Source organism: Aplysia californica, unplaced genomic scaffold (genome assembly GCF_000002075.1).
Source record: "Aplysia californica isolate F4 #8 unplaced genomic scaffold, AplCal3.0 scaffold00400, whole genome shotgun sequence".
Classification (NCBI taxonomy): Eukaryota; Metazoa; Mollusca; class Gastropoda; order Aplysiida; family Aplysiidae; genus Aplysia; species Aplysia californica.
In genome coordinates, this window is record NW_004797670.1 from 353,968 (window position 1) to 374,114 (window position 20,147).

Below are 20,147 nucleotides of genomic sequence, written 5' to 3' on the forward strand. Positions count from 1 at the left end.
TAGATAAAGAGTAAAAAAGAGAGACATAAAGAATAAGTGAATGGGGGAAAGAATATATGTAGAGAGAAGGAGAGAGAGAGAGGGTATTATTTATGTGAGTGGGATAGGGGGGTTCCTGTGAGTTAGTGTTGGTGTGCAAGTGAGGGAGGTCTGATAGTATGATTGAGATGTGAGGGAACCCTGTGGGAGAGTTTATACTTATACTTCATGTGTGGGGGTTCCAGTAAAGGATTTTATACTGTGTGAGGGTTCCTGAGAAGGACTCTATGCTGTGTGTGAGGACCTTAATTTGTTGTTTTGGGATCCTTGAAAGTAAGACAGTTGTCTTGTTCTCATCTGCAGGTGCAGTAAGCCAAGTTCCGCTATATGCATCTGGCCCGCTGTCTATCAGTAGTGGGTCCAGTGGGCTCAACCAACAGCAGCAACAACACAGTGGGATGCCCACCGTTGTCCCCTCGCCACGCCCCAGTCTCACATCGTCCCCCGCCCCCACACCCCCCTCTGGCGGCGATGAGGCCCAGCAACGGCTAGACCGCGTCAAGGACTACGTGCGAGAACAGGCCCCGCCTCCTCCTTCATCCCCCCAGGCTACACCGGGCTCGAAGCCCAAACCCCGCAGCGCTTACACGTGGACCAATCCCAAACTAAAGCAACAGCCACAAGGGGGTGCAGCGACCCCCGACTATGGAGCCACTGCGTGGTCGCACAACGTAGATGCCCCCACCTCACCCGGCCTTAACGGTGGGCCGCCGGGCATGCGCGCCATCACAGGAAATCACAGTGGCCAGCAGGTGGGGTCACCGCCATTCGACACCACCGCCTTGCCCATCATGGCCGACTCGGAGTGCGGCCATCTGCCGAGTCTGCCCCGGTTCTGGGAGTATGCTGTGCAGGAGTTTCATGAGGTCTTTGTGTTGCATGCGGAGAGTCCTTCTTCTTTTGTGGTAGGACTACATGTCTGTGTCAGTCTGTTTGTTAGCCTATCCAACTGTGTTTGTTAGCCTATCCAACTGTGTTTGTTAGCCTATCCAACTGTGTCTCTCTCTTTTTCTCTCTCTATCTTACTGTTACTCTCTCTTTCTGTCTCAGTCTGTATGTCTCTCTCTGTCTCTCTCTCTCTCTCTCTCTCTCTCTCTCTCTCTCTCTCTCTCTCTCTCTCCCTCTCTCTCTCTCTCTCCCTCCCTCTCCCTCTCTCACTCTGTACACAGTGAAGGGTTAAATATATAGTATTATCAATTGTTAGCAAACAGCGGTAATGATTTGTTATTAGCGAAGTGTAAACAGAAATGGGTTAAATAATCAATTGTTGGCAAAGAGAGTAGACTGCCATAAGCTGACAAAACGCCTTTTTTCATTTTGGTGCCAACATTTTTTATTTGCTAAATCGAAAGCCTGATCAGTTGCCCTACTTGCGTGAAAAAAACCGAAGTGAAACTGACTAGCTTTTGAATAAACTAGAATTCCAATTTCGGAATTGATCTATTTTTAAATGGTCCCGCTGACACAAAAACCTATTTTTCTCGAAACTGCTGTGAAGAAAAAAAGACATTTTGTTAGCTTACGGCAGTAGACAGAAAAGATTTAAATAATTTATTGTTTGTAAAGTGTAGACAGAACTGGGTTAAATACATTTTTGGCCATTAGTGTGAACTGGAAAAGGTTAGATATTACCATATTGTTGCAGTGATGAAGAAGATTTGGACTTAAATGACTCTTCTAACCATGTCCCCAGACTGTGCCGTCAGAAGTCAGGAAGGCCTTGGTCAACATGCAGGCGGAGATGGAGGCTTACTTCAACTCTACCCCGAGCCATGTAAGTGTCCTTTGTGTTCTCTTGTGGGTCTACTGGAGAGACAGAGAGAGGGGATTTGTATTATATAAGAGAGAGAAATGAGAGAGGAAGAGTTGGAGAATTGAGTGAGAGGGCCATGGAGGATAAAAGAGTCGGTGAGAAAGGAGGAGGGAGAGAGGGGGATAAAAGAATGAGTGTGAGAGAAAAACAGAGGGATTGAGAGAGACAGAATGAATGAAAAAGAGAGAGGGATATAATATCGGGAGTGAGAGAGAGAGCAAGAGAGAGAGACAGTAAGAGAGAAAGAAAGAGATGTAGATAAAGAGTAAAAAAGAGAGACATAAAGAATTAGTGAATGGGGGAAAGAATATATGTAGAGAGAAGGAGAGAGAGAGAATGTATTTTCTGAAAGCTAAAGGAATAGAGGAAATTAAAGAGAGATATAAATGAGAAAGAGGAAGAGAGATTCTCTGGCTTATGTATATAGACAGAAAAGGGAAGTTATAAAAGTGAAGAAAGAAGAGGCAGAGATGTGTCCAGAGATGAAGATGAAGCAGACAAGGGGGGAGGGCGGGGGGGGGGATGTTGTGAAGGCTAAAGAAAGAAAAGAAGATAGACAGAAATAAGAAAATGGAGAAATAAGCAGCATTATAGTAAGAGTGTTCAAAAGGACAAGAATGTCGAGTGAGAAAGATTAATGCAGGTGCTGTGTCCTTCACATACATACAAGCATGCTCTCTCATTTACACACACGTGGTCTCCCAATCTCTCCCACCAGCCCTTGACCCGTCTGTCCCACAAGTGTCTGTACGCTGTCAGAAAGGACTCAATGTGGCACAGAGCGGTCTTCCGGAAGCAGCTCAATCCAGGAGGGGTAAGTTTTTTTTTCTATAGCCTCATCTGCTCTATTTCTCCGTCTGTCTGTCTGTCTGTCTGTCTCCCCCTCCTCCTCCCCTCTCTCTCTCTCTCTCTCTCTCTCTCTCTCTCTCTCTCTCTCTCTCTCTCTCTCTCTCTCTCTCTCTCTCTCTCTCTCTCTCGCTCTCTCTCTCTCTTCCACCTTTCCTCGTGCCAAAATCTCTGCAGGCCTCCTCTGCCTCGATGCAGCTCTTCCCTCTACCCCGCTGTAATCCAAACTGCAAGGTCTGTCTCACACTTACTCACTCTCTCTGCTTTTCACACTGGCGCCAAACTAACCAATAGGCTAGGCCTAACCTCCTGTTATTGACCAACACGTCAGATTGCCCAATCGACAGCCAAATAGACCACATTTATCTCTCCTCACCTGTCTTTTACCAGTCTTGTCTGAAAAGCAGCTTAAAGGTTATTCACTAAAAAGTACCTTAAGAACAGCTGGTGGTCTGTGTAGAAATGTATTTAAAAACAACTGCGCTGTGAAATGGAAGATCTTGCAGTCAGTTATAATCAATCTGCCGCCCCTGTGAATTGGGGCGGTTGAAGGGTGTGACTGGTAGGTCCTTCTTCTTTACTTTCCCTCTGTTTCTTCTATTTCTCTGTTTGTCGTTCTTTTTTATGTATTGACTGGGAATTATGGTGTCTGTGTACTTCTCTTTGTGCTTACACTTTCTTCACAGAGGGTGTGTGGTTGGAATTTAAAAAAAACCTATTTATCCATAGTCTCTTTTTGTCTGTCTGTCTGTCTGTCTTTTCCCATGCAATGAATAGCCGTTTTACACCCATTGTCTCTTTTTTATCTGTTTTCTGTCTGTCTGTCTTTTCCAATGCAATGAATGGCCTTTTTACATCCATTTTTTTCTTTTTGTCTGTCTGTCTTGTGTCTTTTCCCATGCAATGAATGGCTGTTTTTACAATAGTTATAATAAATTTATTTACATCAATGTGCCACTCTTTCCTCCCCCTCCTCCTCCCTTCAGATCCAGGTGTACTACCCTGACCACGGCATGTACGACATTGTCCAGTCCCCACTTCTGTTTGAGCTGCCGGCACAGTTCTACGCCCTGCCCTTCCTGGCTCACCAGATGATTCTCGGAGGTATGCGATAGAGAGAAAAGTCTTCATAGGAATAATTTACTCTTTAGATGAATAGCCTACTGTTGTCCTAGCAGCTTGCATGATAGAGAGAAAAGTCTTATGAGGACTAGCTAAAACCTGTCCTGTTCATCTTCAAGATAGATAGAGAGAAAATTCTTCACAGGAATTACTTAGTCTTTAGAGGAATAGCTTACTGTTGTCCTAACAGCTTGCGTGATAGAGAGAAAAGTCTTTGAGGAATAGCTTACAATTTTCCCATACACATACAAGATAGAGAGAAAAGTCCTAAGAAGAGGGGTAGCTTACGATTGTCCTGTATATGTACAAGATAGAGAGAATAGTCTGTAGAGGAATAGCTGGCAGTGGTCCTGTACGCATAAAAAAGTTGAAAAAGTTTTTAGAGTAGTAGCTTACTCCTGTACACGTAAAAGATAAAGAGAGAGAATCTTGGAGTGGGAACTTGCTTTAGTCCCATTTACTTTTTCTTGTGTGTGCTCAGCGAGTGCTGGCATACAATTTGTTATGAAGGTGTGTGCTGTGAATTGTGCTCAGCGAGCGTTGTGTTGTGTCACGGCGCCGTGGAGTCATGGGCTCATCAATTTTTGGGCATATAGAGTGATTAGTAATATCATAATAATAATAATAAATAGCATTTGTATAGCGCATATCCTCGCTCAACAGCAGGCTCTATGCGCTTTACACTATATTATTACCCCAGCAGACAATAGAACACTCCGAAACATTCTCAGCTTAAAGCTTGTTCATTTGTCTTGCGTTTAACGGAAAAAAACAACCAAATCCCTTCTATCTTGAATTGAAGTCGAACATATTGGCGATTGAAGGTGGTGGGGTTGTCTGGTATGAGAGATCAAATTGGCTAGAAGGTGGCCGCCAAAGTTTGGTGACTTCCAAAGGTTGAGAGTCCTTGGAAACTGCAAATTTACACTTTTTTGTGCATATAGTGAACGTTTTTTTGGTAACATCTGCTCAGAGATGCATTTTTAAAAGGATATTAACGATGTTGAGCCAAAAATAGAAAGTGTGAAAAAAATTACCCAGCTCCCAGAAAAATGCTGTTTTCTTTGATTTCATTGTTCTGACAAGCGCCTGATTACTCCACGGTGCCTCACATGTATTTTTAATCATGCTGAATGAGTGTTAATTAATTTGTTATGGACTTTTGTGTGTTTTAATCAGTATCTGTGTGAGTATCTTTTACTTTTGTACAGTCTTAGAGTACGGTAGTAGCTTTTGTGTGTCTAGTAAACATTTCTATGGGTGGTTGGAGAGTGCTCTGGTGTGGTTTGCTCCTTCCTTCCAATCAAATATCTATAATCATTATCTCTCTTTCTGTTTTGTGTTTATTACTTTCTTGAAATTTCTCTTATATTTGGCACTTATGTGACTTAAATTGTGTTGCAGATGCCGTAAAACTCTTACTGAAAGTAAAACTAGACTTTCTCTCTGTTTTTCTGTCTGCCTGTCTGTCTTGTGCGTTTTCCTTTGCTCTAAAAATACCCATCATTGTATCCATGTGCTTTTCTTTGTTCTAACTTTTGTATCTCTTCTCTTGTGGGTGGTTGGCGGGTGCTGTGGTGTGGTTTGATCCTTCTTTCCTCTCAAACATCTATCATCCTTATCTCTCCTTTGTGGTTTGTTTTTCTGTTGCTGTCTAGCAAAACTTCCAAATCTTCAGTGTTATGTGACCTGTTTGTGTTGCAAGTCCTGTAAATCTCTTACTTAAACCAAACCAAACTTTCTTCTCTTGTAGTCCTTCCAGATTGGTACCCGGTCTGGAAAAGTAAGGGATGACTCAGCATTTTTCTTCCTCTGTTCATCTTACTATATAACCTTCCTTGTTTTATTCCCCAGTGGAAAAATGTTCTTTGCTTTTCTTGCATGTTGTTTTGTTTCATTAATTCTAGCCTGGGTCTGAGGTCATTTTCATGTCTGCTTTTGTGGGGAGCTTTTTTGTTTGAGATTGTGGGTGGTTGGCGGGTGCTCTGGTGTGGTTTGCTCCTTCTTTCCTATCAAACAACTTTCGTCTTTATCTCTCCTCCTTTTTTATGTTTGTTACTGTCTTGTAACTCCTCTAATCTTAGGCACTTATATGACCGTATTGTGTTGCAAGTGCCGTAAAACTCTTACTAAAACTTGTTTGGAAATTGGGGGGGGTTGATCTTTGTAAACAAATTTTGGAGGAAAGGGGCAAAATAAGTGGATTTTATATAGAGGCATCTGAGAAATACATGAATGACTGGATGTGCCTGCCAATATTTCTCCAGTGTCTGTGTGGGTGGTTGGCGGGTGCTCAGGTGTGGTTTGTTCCTTCTTTCCTGTCAAACACCTATCGTTCTTATCTCTTGTCTTTTATTTGTATGTTACTATAACTATAATCTAGTAACATCTCTAATCTCCGGCACTTGTACGAACTTGTGTTGCATGTGCTGTAAAACTTTTACTAAAGCTAAACTATAATCATTGTCCATGAGGGGAGTTCTCATGCTGCCTCTTGTTTTAGTTTAGTCTCTCTGTCTTTCCATGGCCAAATTGAAGATCGGCACATTCCCTGGGGTCACACAGTTCATATTTTTTGCACCATGTTCTTTTGCTACTAACCCCATACTGCTTATACTGTTATAATGATTTTATAATTTGTTGTTCAGATGTACTAAGCCCAAAAGTTTAAATATTCTGTCTTATTAGTTTTTATTTAACATTCACACACACACACATTTTATTTAACACCCACATACTCACACACACACACACGCACACACACCCACACACACACACACACACACACACACACACTCACACACACTCACACACACTATCACTCACCCACACACACACACATAGATAATCATTCCATAGTCACAAGAGTACAAGCCAAGGTCTCACACTACATATAGACCTGTCTCTCTCACATAGCACTGTCAGATCTTTGTGACTTTTGTGTCTTTAAGTGTATGCATTCTAGATTTACGTAAATTCAACTCAAAGCAAAATGTAATGGTACATCGCTTTACGGATAAAGATGGCCACTTTATAAAATTATTATGCCATTAAAAAAAATGATGCCATACTCAAGCCAGCTCAAATGCATATGTAGCGTTCGTGTTCAGTGGAATCAAACCAGCAAACTCACGTGTCTTTCTCTCCCATAACCAGCCATCGTCCCGAACACACAGGACTGGTCTGAGGCCTCCAAATTCTTCTTCATCTCGCGCGTCCTGAACAAGAACATCTTTGCCTTCATCAGGCGGGATTTGAGCCTCATCTCGGAGCAGGACAAAGCTGGCGCACCCAGCACTGACAACACACCCACCACCCCAGCTGCAACCGACGGGGAGTTGAGCATTCCAAAGCCTATTACAGTAAGTTCCTCAGTACTTATTTCAAGCCAGTTACAGAATGCTGTGAAATACAGTCAAAATTGTCCAAGACATCCTCCCATTGTCAGATAGGAAAATGATTGTCTCAGATAGGTGGACATTTTGCATAATGTCATTATAATATTGAAAAAACCCACAAGGATGGAAGTGGTTGTTTGTACAAGTGATTGTCTTTGACAGATGTCAGGTACAGTATGTTTTTAGACTAGTTTAGTTTTAGTAGAGGTTTTTTTGCGCTTGCAACTGCATAAGGTCATATGAATGCCAGAAGATTAGAGGTGTTACAAGAGAGTAACAAACATAACAAAAGAAGAAGGAAAGATAAGGACGATACAGTATATTTAGTTTGTTTTAAAATTTTGTTTCGTTTTCTGTAGCTTTATCTTGACTGATGTGATCCTCTGTCTGTCACAGGTTCAGCTGGTGGACACCACTGGAGAGGAAGACGAGGTCATCGACGACCTGATGTGTCAGAGTGGCTATGCCCGACGTCCTGGTGACCCGCCCGTTGTACAGAACTGAGCACAGGGCACTGCTGTGTGCTCATAAACAGGGCACTGCTGTGTGCTCATAAAACAGGGCACTCCTGTGTGCTCATGAACAGGGCACTCCTGTGTGCTCATAAGCGTCTGTTTTTTTGACGCGCTAGGACTTTGTGTCTGGGCGATGTCCGTACTGTGGTGTTGTGGGTGGTGGAGGTTCTGTGCTGAACAAACTTGGAGTGCATCGTTGTCGTGCTCCCTATGCCTGTGATGAGTTGGACAAGTGGGAAGAATAATCGAATGCTGGTGCTGTCTTGATCTCGTCCAATCTTGATCGAGGCGCGAGTCGGACTCGATTTCACAAAAAAGACTCATCTCAAAGAATCAAAATGTTTTATGCAAGTTGCAGACTAATGGTTGCCCCATGGCAGTGTGATACATTTGTATAGCTTCTTAATATGTCTTAATGTTGACTTGATATCAATGGCTGGATGCAGGACTCTAACAACCGCCATTATGCCATTTGGCTTGAGTCTTGCACCCAGATATATGGATAATGTGTTTTATGATTGAGGGTGTGCGAATTTTCAGGAAGTCTCCTTAAACGTGATAGCCTGGTCAGAACTATTGCTCGGGGTGTATGGCAAGTTTGCCATCCATTGTGTCGGAGTTGTAACGGTTTTGTTTTTGCCTATGATCAATTGTACCGTTCTTAGGGGAGATATCCTCTCATGTTGACAAGGGGTCACCTGCCTATGGTCCCCGAGGTCAATTTGTCTGGCCCATTGCCGTATCACATTACTGTCAGTGGCACTGCCCCCGGGGGGGGGGGGGGAAATAACGAACAAACTTGGAAGATGTGTTTGTAGTGTGCTCGGAATTTGGGCACCAAAATAATTTGAGGATTTCTTTGAACTCCACTGTGCAAATTAAATGTGTTTTAGACTTCATTTCTTTTTATACCTATGTCACTCTCTTGCCCAGCGTTAACTCATTTGCAGACGCAGGGTTACGGACAGTTGCTTTTGCCGGTGACGCTTGAATTTTAGCCTTTTTTTTTTTTAAGGGGTTGTAAAAATATTAGTTTTAGAGATAGTACAAAAAGTGATTTTGTTTTATGGTCCTCCAGTATGTTCTGGAGATATCCTCTCAGTGTAGACCAGGGGTCACGAAACTACGGTCAGTTTTAGGTCAGTTTGTCTGGCCCGCCACCATGCTGGAAAAAACTTTTAATTAAAACAAACTTGGAGGATGTTGTGTTTGGAGTGTGCTCGGAATTTGGTCACCAAAATAATTTGATGATTTCTTTGAACTCCACAGTGCAAACCAAGTGCTTTTAAAGACTTCTTCTTATCTTTTAGTTTATATATTACACTCTTTCACAGCTTTAACTCTGTTGCTGATGCATGGTTATGGACAGCTGCTTTTGCTGGTAGCACATGAATTAAAAATTTTTTAGGGGACCCAAAAAAAAAGTTTTAGAGAAAAGGAAAAAAACTGATTTTGTGTTATAGAAACTAGAACAAGAGAATCTTTTAAGTGGTAGCATCCTTTTGCTTTAAAAAACCCCCCAATAGTTTTGATACAGTTTATTGAAGCAAAATTGGTCCAGCAGATAACCCCAAAAATATTTTTCTCCAGGCAGAACAAAACATTCAAGTGCAGACAAGAGAAAAGTTATATGATAATTTAAAAGAAGGCCTATATATACACAAAAATGTACTCGTGTTATAGCAGAGAAATAACATTATTGAATGGTGGCAAGTGCAAGGCAAAGTTCCGTTATAAAACCTACTTTGTTTTAGGGGCTCCTGCCAGCTGCTCTTAGCTTTATTGTGTAGAATTGAGGCCTAAACCATACAGTGTTGGAGGAGGTGTAGGGCTACTTTTTTCCTCCACTTGATGGTTTTGCGATGAAGGGGTGTGTAAGAATTGAGCTGATTTTTTTGGTGAGAATCTGCATCACTTTTACCTCGCTGTTTCAGAGCCAGAACTTGATTCCAACGTCTGAAATTCATCTGTCTGGGTTGCAGATTCGTACCCATGAGGTCTCTCAAAAGTCCAGTGCGGCTTCTGACTGTCCCCCACAACCATTGTACTGTTGGCCATCAGTGTGTCACACGGCAAGGGGTTGCAGTAGTAGTTATCTATGAATAGACAATAGCCCTCATTGAGGAGGGGTTGTATGAGACGATTTATAATGTTGAAGGGCGTGTTGCTGACCTCTGACTGTCAATACGTTGGTTTCAAACACCCAGATATAGCCACTGTTGCGCTCATAGAGTTTGCTGTAGAGTTTAACATTCCACTTTGTAGAGGTGTCCTTCATACAGACTCATGTGAGAGCGCTTTCAGCATGGACACAAATCCTGATCCATGGATATGTTCAGTTCCAAGACGTAGGTGATCTTGAATGACTGAAGATAAATATAAAACTAGTAAGAAACTGACACATAATATAAATTTAATGAATAATTCCTGGTACTTGATTAGAGATACACATCAAGACAAAAGAAATACCATATAATAATACTTTTGATCTTGATGAAAGAATGTACCATTTTTCTCTTGAAATTATCCATTTTTTTACAGCATACCTTATTCATTCCATATTCTTGACAGTGATCAATCTATTTTTTTTTTTCAGTTTCAGAACCAGACGGGTTTTTGGGGGTTTTTTTTGGTAGGCAAAGTCTTTTTTATTTTATCTTGATAACAAACGATGAATGTGAAAAAAAGGGCAAAAGAGAAGTTGAAAAGAATAAGAAAGAAAAAGAGGAAAAACTGTTGAAGAGTGGCCTTATCTTGTGTAGGAGATCATGAACTGGTTGCCCTTTCTGCACATATGTGTCGTCATTCAAATTATATGGAAGGACAGTATAGCAGTCCTGCCTCATCAGCTGCCCTACACATTACAAGTGCAAACAAGGGCTGGTCAACCGATAATCTGAAATAGAAGGCTTTTGTCTATTTTCTAGGCCGATATGGACAAGTGTAAAACAGGCTGTAGGACAAATTATGTGTCTGATGCATCTGCAATGAGTTAATGTGACAAGATTTTCATATCATACATCTCTCTCTCTCTTTTTCTTTCTCTCTCTCTCTCTTTCTCTCTCGTATTTGTATGAAGCAATCACCTGAATCAAACACAAGATTAACTAAAGTGTCATGAATTCTAACCTGTTTTTGGTTGACTTCTTTCTGACGCTGTTGAGATGAGATTGACTAGTCTTGAAAGGAAACTGTTAAATGTGTGGTGGAGCATGAAGTGTTTTATGTTGTTCTTTCATTGTCAGTAAAGTAAAGTAACCCTCCAGTGTTGTGCTGTGTTTCCTGGTGCAAAACACGTCTCCTCAATAAGCCTGCAGCGAGGGCTGTTGGCAGGTGCTCTTGTGTCGTTTGCTCTTTCTTTCCTATCAAACATCTATCCTCCTTATCCGTCCTCATTCTTGTCTTTGTATATATTGCTCTCTAGTAACAAACACCTAATCTCTCTTCCCCCCCCCCCCCCCCCACAGTAGAATTGTAAATGGGCCGATTCATCATGTCACGCTCATAACTGTGCCTGATCTACAACAGGGAACTGCTGCTTTTTCTTTTCTAATCCTTACTATTGTCATTTTCCTCTACTTCTTTTGTATGTTTGTCACTCTTGTGACCTGCTATTTCCGTGGTGCCTTGATAGTCGAAGCAGACTTTGTGCTGTTGAAGCTAGAGAGGTGAGCAGAGTAAGTCTGCGGGTGGTTGGCGGGTGCTCTGGTGAGGTCTGCTTCTTCTTTCCTATCAAACATCTATCGTCCTTATCTCCCCTTCTTCTTTTTTATGTTTGTTACTCTCTTGTAACACCTCTAATCTTCTGGCGCTCCTATGACCTTATGCAGTTGCGAGCGCCGTAAAACCTCTACTAAAACAAACAAACAAGAGTAAGTCTGATTCCCTGTAAAGACTTCTCTGTTGACACCCACCCCTTGGTGCTCATATGGCCTTATGCAGTTGCGAACGCCGTAAAACCCTCTACTAGACTAAAAAAACACCTAATCTTTGGCTTTTATATGATTATATGACTTTTTTTTTGTGAATGCCGTAAAACTCGTACTAAAAACTCAAACTGAAACAAGACTGCAGCAATGACAAGGCCCCCTTGTGTTGTCTACAGTGTACTCTATATGTGGGACGTCGTTGTCGTCCATTTGCCATGCGCTTTCATTTGTCAAACTGGACCTGATTGGTCAATGGTCTGAGCTACCGGTCAATGTCACAAGCAAATCGCATAATGAACTAGTGTCCAGTTGTTTTGGGGTTCTTTTTTAAAATATATTTTTGTTTAAAATTTAATTTTATTGGAGATGCGAACAGGATATTTGAAAATGGCAGACGTGGGGTTGATGGGTTTAGTCTTGGATTGAAATGGTTACAGTGAGGTTAACAGGTTTTATTAGCACTGGTGGTGACAATGCTTGTCAATTTCTCAGTACACTTTTTTAGGGAGTAGCCCATTCTATGTGGAGTCTGCTATCATTGTCTGAAGTCTAAAGTTTGAAAAGCTGGAACACAGTGCTCAGCCGTTATTGTTTTTTTTTTTTAAGTTCAAACTGGTGTTTTTCATTTTGCCCTTTTTGCTACTGACATTGACTTATATTGTTTGTTGTAAGTAATTACTGCTCAATTCTATGGATTCCCCACTGTCTGATTCAGAATTTGGTCATAGTCAAAGCAATTTATTCCTTCGTTTTATGTTTTGTTGTAGTCAGTATAATCGTATAGCAGTTTTTTAATTTGTTTGTTTTGTTTTAAAATAAGTAAGATGAAGGTTTGCCTAATAATGTGGTGGTGTCTGTGGTGTGGTAGTTATAGGCTTTTAACCTTTGCATTCTGAAGACATCAGTTCGATTCCCTCTTAGGAAGTCCTTTTTATTGAGTATTATGGGATCCATCTCTGTGCTTGGATATTGTATGCCTCACAGTCTGAGTTAGCTCTGGTTGACAGAGTCGAAGCTGCCAACCTCCTATCTAAATTGCTTCAATGGGGATGTAAAATATTCACCTTCTAATGTTGAGATGTGGTTTGACCAGTGAGTGTTTCTTTATTAACAGAGAGATATTATATATATATGTGTTAGCGTTAATATAGCACATAGCTTTGCCATTTATACTTCCAGTGTTTTATGATTGAGGAGCTTTGCCTGGATGCAGCTATATTATAGTCAGTGGGCAGTTTTTAATAGTTTGTATTTGGGTTTTTATTTCGGGAGTGTCGATGGTAATTCTAATTATTTGAATATGTTTCACCCCTCATTGTGACCACGTTTCCTCCTTTCGAGCAAAATGGTTGTAGTTTTTAAGAGGCATTTAGAAAATGTTTTTTGTAGCCTTGCCTCATTTCTCCTCTGCAGGATAATGAATTGTGAAGGTGTATTCAAAAATAGTTGTTGTCTTTTTAGTCTTTAAATAAATATTTTTTCGATTGATGTTAATCTTAAGGTCATTGTGACTCTTACCTAAACATTTCTCTGAGCATGTGGTTTTATTGACAAATGAACAAAATGTATGTTTGAAGGTGATGACATGAGAACTCTTCTCAGAGACTATTTGAAATATCTAAATCATGTTGTTTTTATAAAAGTTTTGGCAGTTATCACTAAATTGTAATAACTGTTTTAATCTTGTGTATCTGGTTTGATCCCTAGATCACCCCTAGATGTGAAATTATTTCTTTGAAAAAGTGTTAACTTCTTCTGAGTAGAAAACTGTTTAATACTAATGTTTGAAAAGCGAAATTATGTAGGTTAAACATCTGTTGCAACACCGTATGATTATTTTAGAGTCGAGACCTCCAAACTTAATGTCCATTTCCAAAAGGACTGAACCAAATGGGAAAATTTGTGGAAAGTGTCTTTCCCAATGACATTGTATTCACCTGAAAGAAGGGGGGGTTTTTTGTTTGAAAAAAAAAATTTTTTTTGCTACACGGATGTTATTTTTCTGTTTGAGTATTATTCCTTTATGTAAGAAAAATTTCCAGATGTCTTTTTTGAGTGCCCTACTTATGTTTGTATAGATATAAATAAACATTTTGTATAAAGGGAAGCAATCTTCTAATGAATAGACACACACACGTTCTTGTATATATCGTAGATTGGCCACAGATGGTGTGATGCTACGACAATTTATTTCATGAGGCGAAGTGATTGTCCTTGACTTTTGCCAGCCGAACACAAAGAAACAGACAGACAGGCATAATTGTGACAGCATCAATAACTCAGCTGTGACAAGGAGACCTCATTTTAATTGTTTGTTAAAACTTGTCACACCTTGTTTATTGGGTGGTTGCTGGGTGATCTGGTGTGATTTGCTCCTTCTTTCGTATTTTATTGAACATCTATCACCCTTATCACTCCTCCTTCTTTTCTTTGCAAAATACTCTCTTGTAACACCTCTAATCTTAGGTATGTATACAGGGTGACCACTAAAAAAACTTTGTCCAAAAGAGCACAGAAATGCAAGTTATCAGTCCAGTATTATTATGTAATGTTTACAGTACTATAGTCACAAATAAATGTATAAGAAATGTTCCAGATGCCTTTCATTTTGAGAAAGCCACAATCTGACACTCTGAGTGAATTTGACAATCACACATTGACACTGCTTGGGGGATATCTCTTATGCCATCCATGATGGCTGTTCTTGAGTTCTAAATGCCTCCAAAGGTTTTCCCTCACACTTTTTCTTTCATTTACACCTACAAGATTGAAAGTCCAGTGAAGTCTGGTCCGGACTGTTTGGAGCCTAGTTGTGCTCCTCCCCACGACTGACTGTCCCGTTACCAAAATGGTTGCATATCTTACGCAAAACAGCTGTGGAAAAACCAAGTGCAGCCCGATTTTGCTGAAAGTGAAAGTGCTGGTTTTTCTCCCTTTAGCCCCACAATAGATATTTCTAGACTTTCGCAAAACTTTGATAGGATGATGAGATATTGGTTGGAGGTACAGTCGAACCTGCCTTAACGAAAACCTGTGTAAAACGGAAACCTGTCTTAAGGGAATCTCCCCGCTCCCCCCCTTGATATATTCCTCTTTAATTACCTGTATAAAACGGAAACCTGTCCAGCGCGGAAACGGAAAGAAAAATCCGCTCCCTTCCGAGGGTTTCACCTGTCTAAGACGGAAATTAAATGCTTTGCTCGCTCAACCCTGATTTGAAACAAAACTCGCATCCGCACGCTATGGCCATGCTGCTGGGCGAGGAACGGGAATTGGGGGTAGATGTTACCCAAGGAGATTAAAAGTTCTAAACTCCTTGATGTTACCCCATCATGTGAGCCCTGAGTGATGCAGAAGGTCAGTGTAGTGTGAGTGTGAAATCTCACGGCTGTCCGTGAGAGTGCTCGAGTTGCGAGCCACTACGGAAACTTTCTTGGGTAGCCAGAAGCCTGAGGTGTGAAATTAGATTGACCAATGCCAGCTAGAAAAAAGTTCCTCGAATCGTTGTTACATGATGGCACTGAGGAGTGGCATTGGTGGGTGGGGCTAAGGGTGGAAGCAAAGGAGATGTTCAAACGTAAAGGCAAGCACTGGTGGTAATTGGATAAGTAAGACTGACGCATGTCATTATCAGAGAGGAATGCAGCTGAGGAGAGGTGTGGAGTTTTGACCACTGCTTGCCGATCGGACAAGCGATCCTTGATCCCACCAGCTGGGCCTTTGAACTCCCCCCCCCCCCAACCTCCATCTCCCCCTAATTTCCCCTGTCTAAGACGGAATTTTTTTCTGGCTCCCTTGCAATTCCGTCTTACACAGGTTCGACTGTAAATAAAAGCTCACAGGATGCTGATGTTCATCGAGAAAGTCAAAAAGGATAGCTCATCACTGCCCAAGCTGCAACCTTCTGATTATTCAGGCTTTTCTCGTAAACGTTGTAAGGTTTGACTGATCGCCAGTAAATGTAGTTTTTGCTGTTCACATTGCTGTTGGTGTAGAAATGGACCTCTTCAGAGCACTGGAATTTGCTTTACTTACTTGATTCTTCTTTATGTGTCAGTAAATGTAGAGGGGAAGTGCAATTTTTGGTCAATGGCGAGATGGGTGGCTTCTGCTGTTACGTTATTCTTTGGAGGACCCCTTTAACACCATCCTGCCAAATTTTGCATTGTCTGCCCCAGCCCCTGTATCCTGATTCCTTTTTATTTGTAAGTTTGTGCAGCTGGTTGATTTGGTGACACTTTCATCAGATGACCGAACCACTTAATTCTTTGATCTTCTATGTTTTCCTCAATTGGTTTTCATACCTGTTGAATTGTGCAGCCTTAACTTGTGACGTGAAGTCATTTTTGGGGGGATTCCATCTCACAGGCAATCTTTTTTTTTTTTTTTTTGCACCGTGTTTCGCAGCCATGGAAGAAATGTGCTTTTGATCAATTGTGTGAGAGCACACATCCCTGTCTAACCCCTTGCAATGTTAAGAACCAGTCAGAGAGTCCTTCTGATGTTCTTACGGAATAAAGACTGTTCTCATAAAGAGCCAAAATATTTTGTTTTTTTAAAAGACTTGGCCTTTCACTCCATATTCCTCCAACATTTTCCTCAGGTATCTGTTCAATTGGTCGAAAACCTTTTCCTGGTCCATGAAAACGTGTGGCGTCGGTGGCCTAGTGGTTAGGCTCTCGGACTCGCAACCGTAAGGTTGTGGGTTCGAATCCCGTCAGGGGCCTGACGTTGTGTCCTTGAGAAAGGCACTTTGCACAAATTTTCCTCACTTCACCCAGGTGGAAATGGGTACTCAGCTATAGACAGTGAACGATCTTGTCAGTTTGATAGTGTATGAGCGCATGAAATCCGCAGCTTGCACTGTATGCTTCCACGGAAGCCGAATATGTTTCCGAGTGTTCTCAGAGGGTCTGCTGGGGTAATAATAGTTGCAAAGCACATAGAGCATGCTCTTGAGCATGGATATGCGCTATATAAATGCAATTATTATTATTAATACAATATTTAGCTCTTTATTGTATTCAATTGCTTGTTGTGAGATATGTGTAAATATATGTTTGTGTGTGTGTGTGTGTCTATATATTAGAGGATTGCCCTTTCTGTTGACTGCTGATTTTCCAGGTACTTTGCTTTCATGATTCGTTTCTGAAATGTGGATGGTTTTAAGCTCTTCATGTATTTTAGTGCAACACTGACTTATGTAAGTATTTTTTAAAATGGAAATTGAATAGTTTTTTGTTTGTTATTGGGGGGGGGGGGGAACTTTTTTTTCTTTCTTTTCTTTATGATGCTGCAGCTGATGCAAAGTTGTGTGCATTGCTTTTTCTGGAATTATCTATGAATGCTTTGTGTATAACCATGAAAGATGTGTATACTCCCTGAACCAGTTTGTCATAATAATAGACTATATCCATGGCCACAGTCTTCAGTGAAGTGTTTTTTTGCTCTGAAAATTCCCTTGTATGTTCTGGCTTTGTTTTTTGCCCGGACAAATAAAACAAGTATGATGTCAATTTTCTAGTGCTTTTTTATTTTAGGCATGTTTTGTATGTGTCTCTCTTTCTTTATATCTTTCTTTCTCTCTCTCTCCTCTCCCTCCCTCCCTCCCCTTTCTCTCTCTCCTCTCTCTCCCTCCCTCGCCCTTGTCTCTCTCTCTCTCTCTCTCTCTCTCTCTCTCTCTCTCTCTCTCTCTCTTCCCCCGTTTTGTGAGTAGGATATTATGGTAACATTTTGTCCGGTATTGAACAAACCAACAGACTTCAAATACTTCAATGAACTCACGATCCACTCTAAATCGCCTGGCCCGCCTGGAGACCTTTATACGCGAGACGTTTGCTGAAGGAGGTCACATGATTGCTATCTTTTTTATATTCTAGAAAAAGCCTTTAACACAACCTGGAAGTATGGCATTCTCAGATACCTGCACGCTCTCGTCATACGCCGTCACCTCCCTGCCTCCATTGGCAATTTGCTGAAGAACCGTTCATTCCAGGTTCGTGTCGGATCCTCCCTTTCAGACCCCCACCAACAGGAGGAAGGTTTTCCCCAAGGAAGCATCCTTTCTCCTCTCTTATTCGAAATTCAAATACATTCCATCGTTAAGACCTTCCAAAATAGCATAGACAGCTATACGTTAACGACTTCCTGATATGCTGCTGTTTGAAAAATCCTCAACTAAGATCTATGGAAAGACCTGCAAACGCAGCTGCACAAACTGGAAAAATGGGCAAATAATAACGGCTTCAAGTTTTCCACGTCAAAGACGGTTGCAGTGATCTTCTGCCGATCAGGCAGACGTGTACTGCAGACAGATTTGATGCTATACGGGGAAAGGATTCCCGCCCAAGACCAGGCTCGTTTCCTCGGCATTATATTTGACAAGAAAGTCACATTCATTCCATACAAGAAAGACCTCCGTGTGAGTTGCCAGAAAGCGTAAAACGCCTTGAAAATTTTATCGCATCCAGAGTGTGGTGGGGACTCAAAACACCTTCTCCACCTATACATTTCCCTTGATCGATCCAGGCTTGACTACCGTACGGCTGTCAGGTCTATGGATCAGCAAAACCCCACGTCCTAAAAATGCTAGACCCAGTACAAAACCAAGGACTTCGCCTAGCCCTGGGAGCTATCGGATGCGAAACAGATTTTACCACTAGATACATTTTAACAGGATGTCTAGACTTCGGAGATACCCGAAGGAAATACTTTAGATGCAAAAAATTGCAAGATGTCTTCCGTCGTTGATCCCAACAAAATCCTTGATTTTTATAAAAATCCGTCGGCCTTTCTGGAAAATTGTAATAAGCGTTAAAATTTTTCATGTTATTTAAAAAGTCATTTTAAATTCTAAAAATGATTTACACCAAATTATTAGCATTTTAGTAGAGGTGATGACCAGAATCAGGCTGTGCATGCAGTGAACTGTTGCAGACGGAACCAATTTTATTCTCGCTCACTCGTATGACCTTATGCAATTGCGAGCGCTGTAAAACTCTTACTTAAACAAAACCAATGAACTCATTGACAGGATGAGTCTAGGGACATTTTGCTCACAAAGAGAGATAGTTAGATACAATGTGCACGAAAGAGAGGTTGATAGATGGACACAATGTGTATAAATTATAAAAGAGAGATAGATAAGACAATGTGCATGAAAGAGAGAAAGATAGATACAATATGCACGAAGAGAGAGAGAGAGAGAGAGAGAGAGAGAGAGAGGGAGGGGGGAGAGGTACAATGTACGCGAAAGAGAGATAGATAGATATAATGTGCATAAAGAGAAAGACAAACATAATGTGCACGAGAGAGAGAGAGAGAGAGAGAGAGAGAGAGAGAAAGATAATACAATGTGCACGAAAGAGAAAAAGATAGACAATGTGCACAAAGGAGAGAGAGAGAGAGAGAGAGAGAGGGAGAGAAAGATAGATACAATGTGCCCGAAAGAGAGAGAGAGAAAGATAGATACAATGTGCACGAAAGAGGGGAGACAGACAGAGAGAGAGAGAGAGAGAGAGAGATACAGTGTGCACGAAAGAGAGAGAGAGAGAGGGAGAGAGAGAAAGAGATTGATACAATGTGTACGAAAGAGAGAAAGATAGATACAATGTGCACGAAAGAGAGAGAGAGAGAGAGAGAGAGAGAGAGAGAGAGAGAGAGAGAGAGAGAAATAGATACAATGTGCACGAAACGGTGACAGGTAGATACACTGGGCATGAAAAAGATAGTTGTTAAATAGATTGGTAAAAAGATAGGTAGGCCCTACAATCTGTATTATATCACAATCTTTTTTTCTGTCTATCTATTTTATCTATCGCTTTAGCTTTCCATTATAGTATTCGTCTTCATTCTCTATCTTCTCCCTCTTTCTATGTATGTATGGGTGTGTGTCTGTACTGTGTCTATATGTCTAAGTTAATGAGATATGTGTTCATTACACTTTATCACAACATTCTACATCTAGTTCACATAGGAAAAAGGGGGGAAAGAGAGAGAGAGAGAGAGAGAGAGAGAGAGAGAGAGAAAGAGAGAGAGAGAGAGGGAGGGGGGGGGGATAATCAGAGAAAAAGGAGGGCGAAGCGGCACAGAGTGTAAGATTTAATGCGGCGTGGTAGGTATGGGAACACGGAGAAAACGATTAGAATTGAAGTAATTGATTGGAATCAGTCATGTTCAAAAGGAGCTCTTGTTATGTTTCCGAAACACATAAAAGTACATATAAGTATGATCCTATCGGTGTCCTACATCAGAACTTACAGTTTTATATTGGCAATATCCAAATAAAAGCTTCAATGTAGCGATCTGTGGTGTCAATAACCTGCTTAAGCATAAAAGATCGATGTCAATCACTTCTTTATATAATACAATGGTACAAATTATGTATATATTTTGTTTATTTATTATATTTGCCGGTTTATTTGTCGAGAGAGAGAGAGAGAGAGAGAGAGAGAGAGAGAGAGAGAGAGAGAGAGAGAGAGAGAGA

General features: G+C 41.1%; 1 protein-coding gene across 1 annotated transcript in view; it reads left to right on the top strand.

Moving 5' to 3' along the window:
* The window catches only part of LOC101864166, a gene marked incomplete in the record, with an annotated part of 43,414 nt that extends 34,934 nt beyond the window's left edge, over positions 1-8,480 (top strand). Inside the window, 6 exon segments of the mRNA XM_035971229.1 lie at positions 343-944; positions 1,733-1,813; positions 2,571-2,666; positions 3,685-3,802; positions 6,977-7,182; positions 7,615-8,480. Of these exon segments, the coding sequence (XP_035827122.1) occupies positions 343-944; positions 1,733-1,813; positions 2,571-2,666; positions 3,685-3,802; positions 6,977-7,182; positions 7,615-7,722 (1,211 nt within the window).
* Between the last annotated feature and the right edge of the window lie 11,667 nt (positions 8,481-20,147).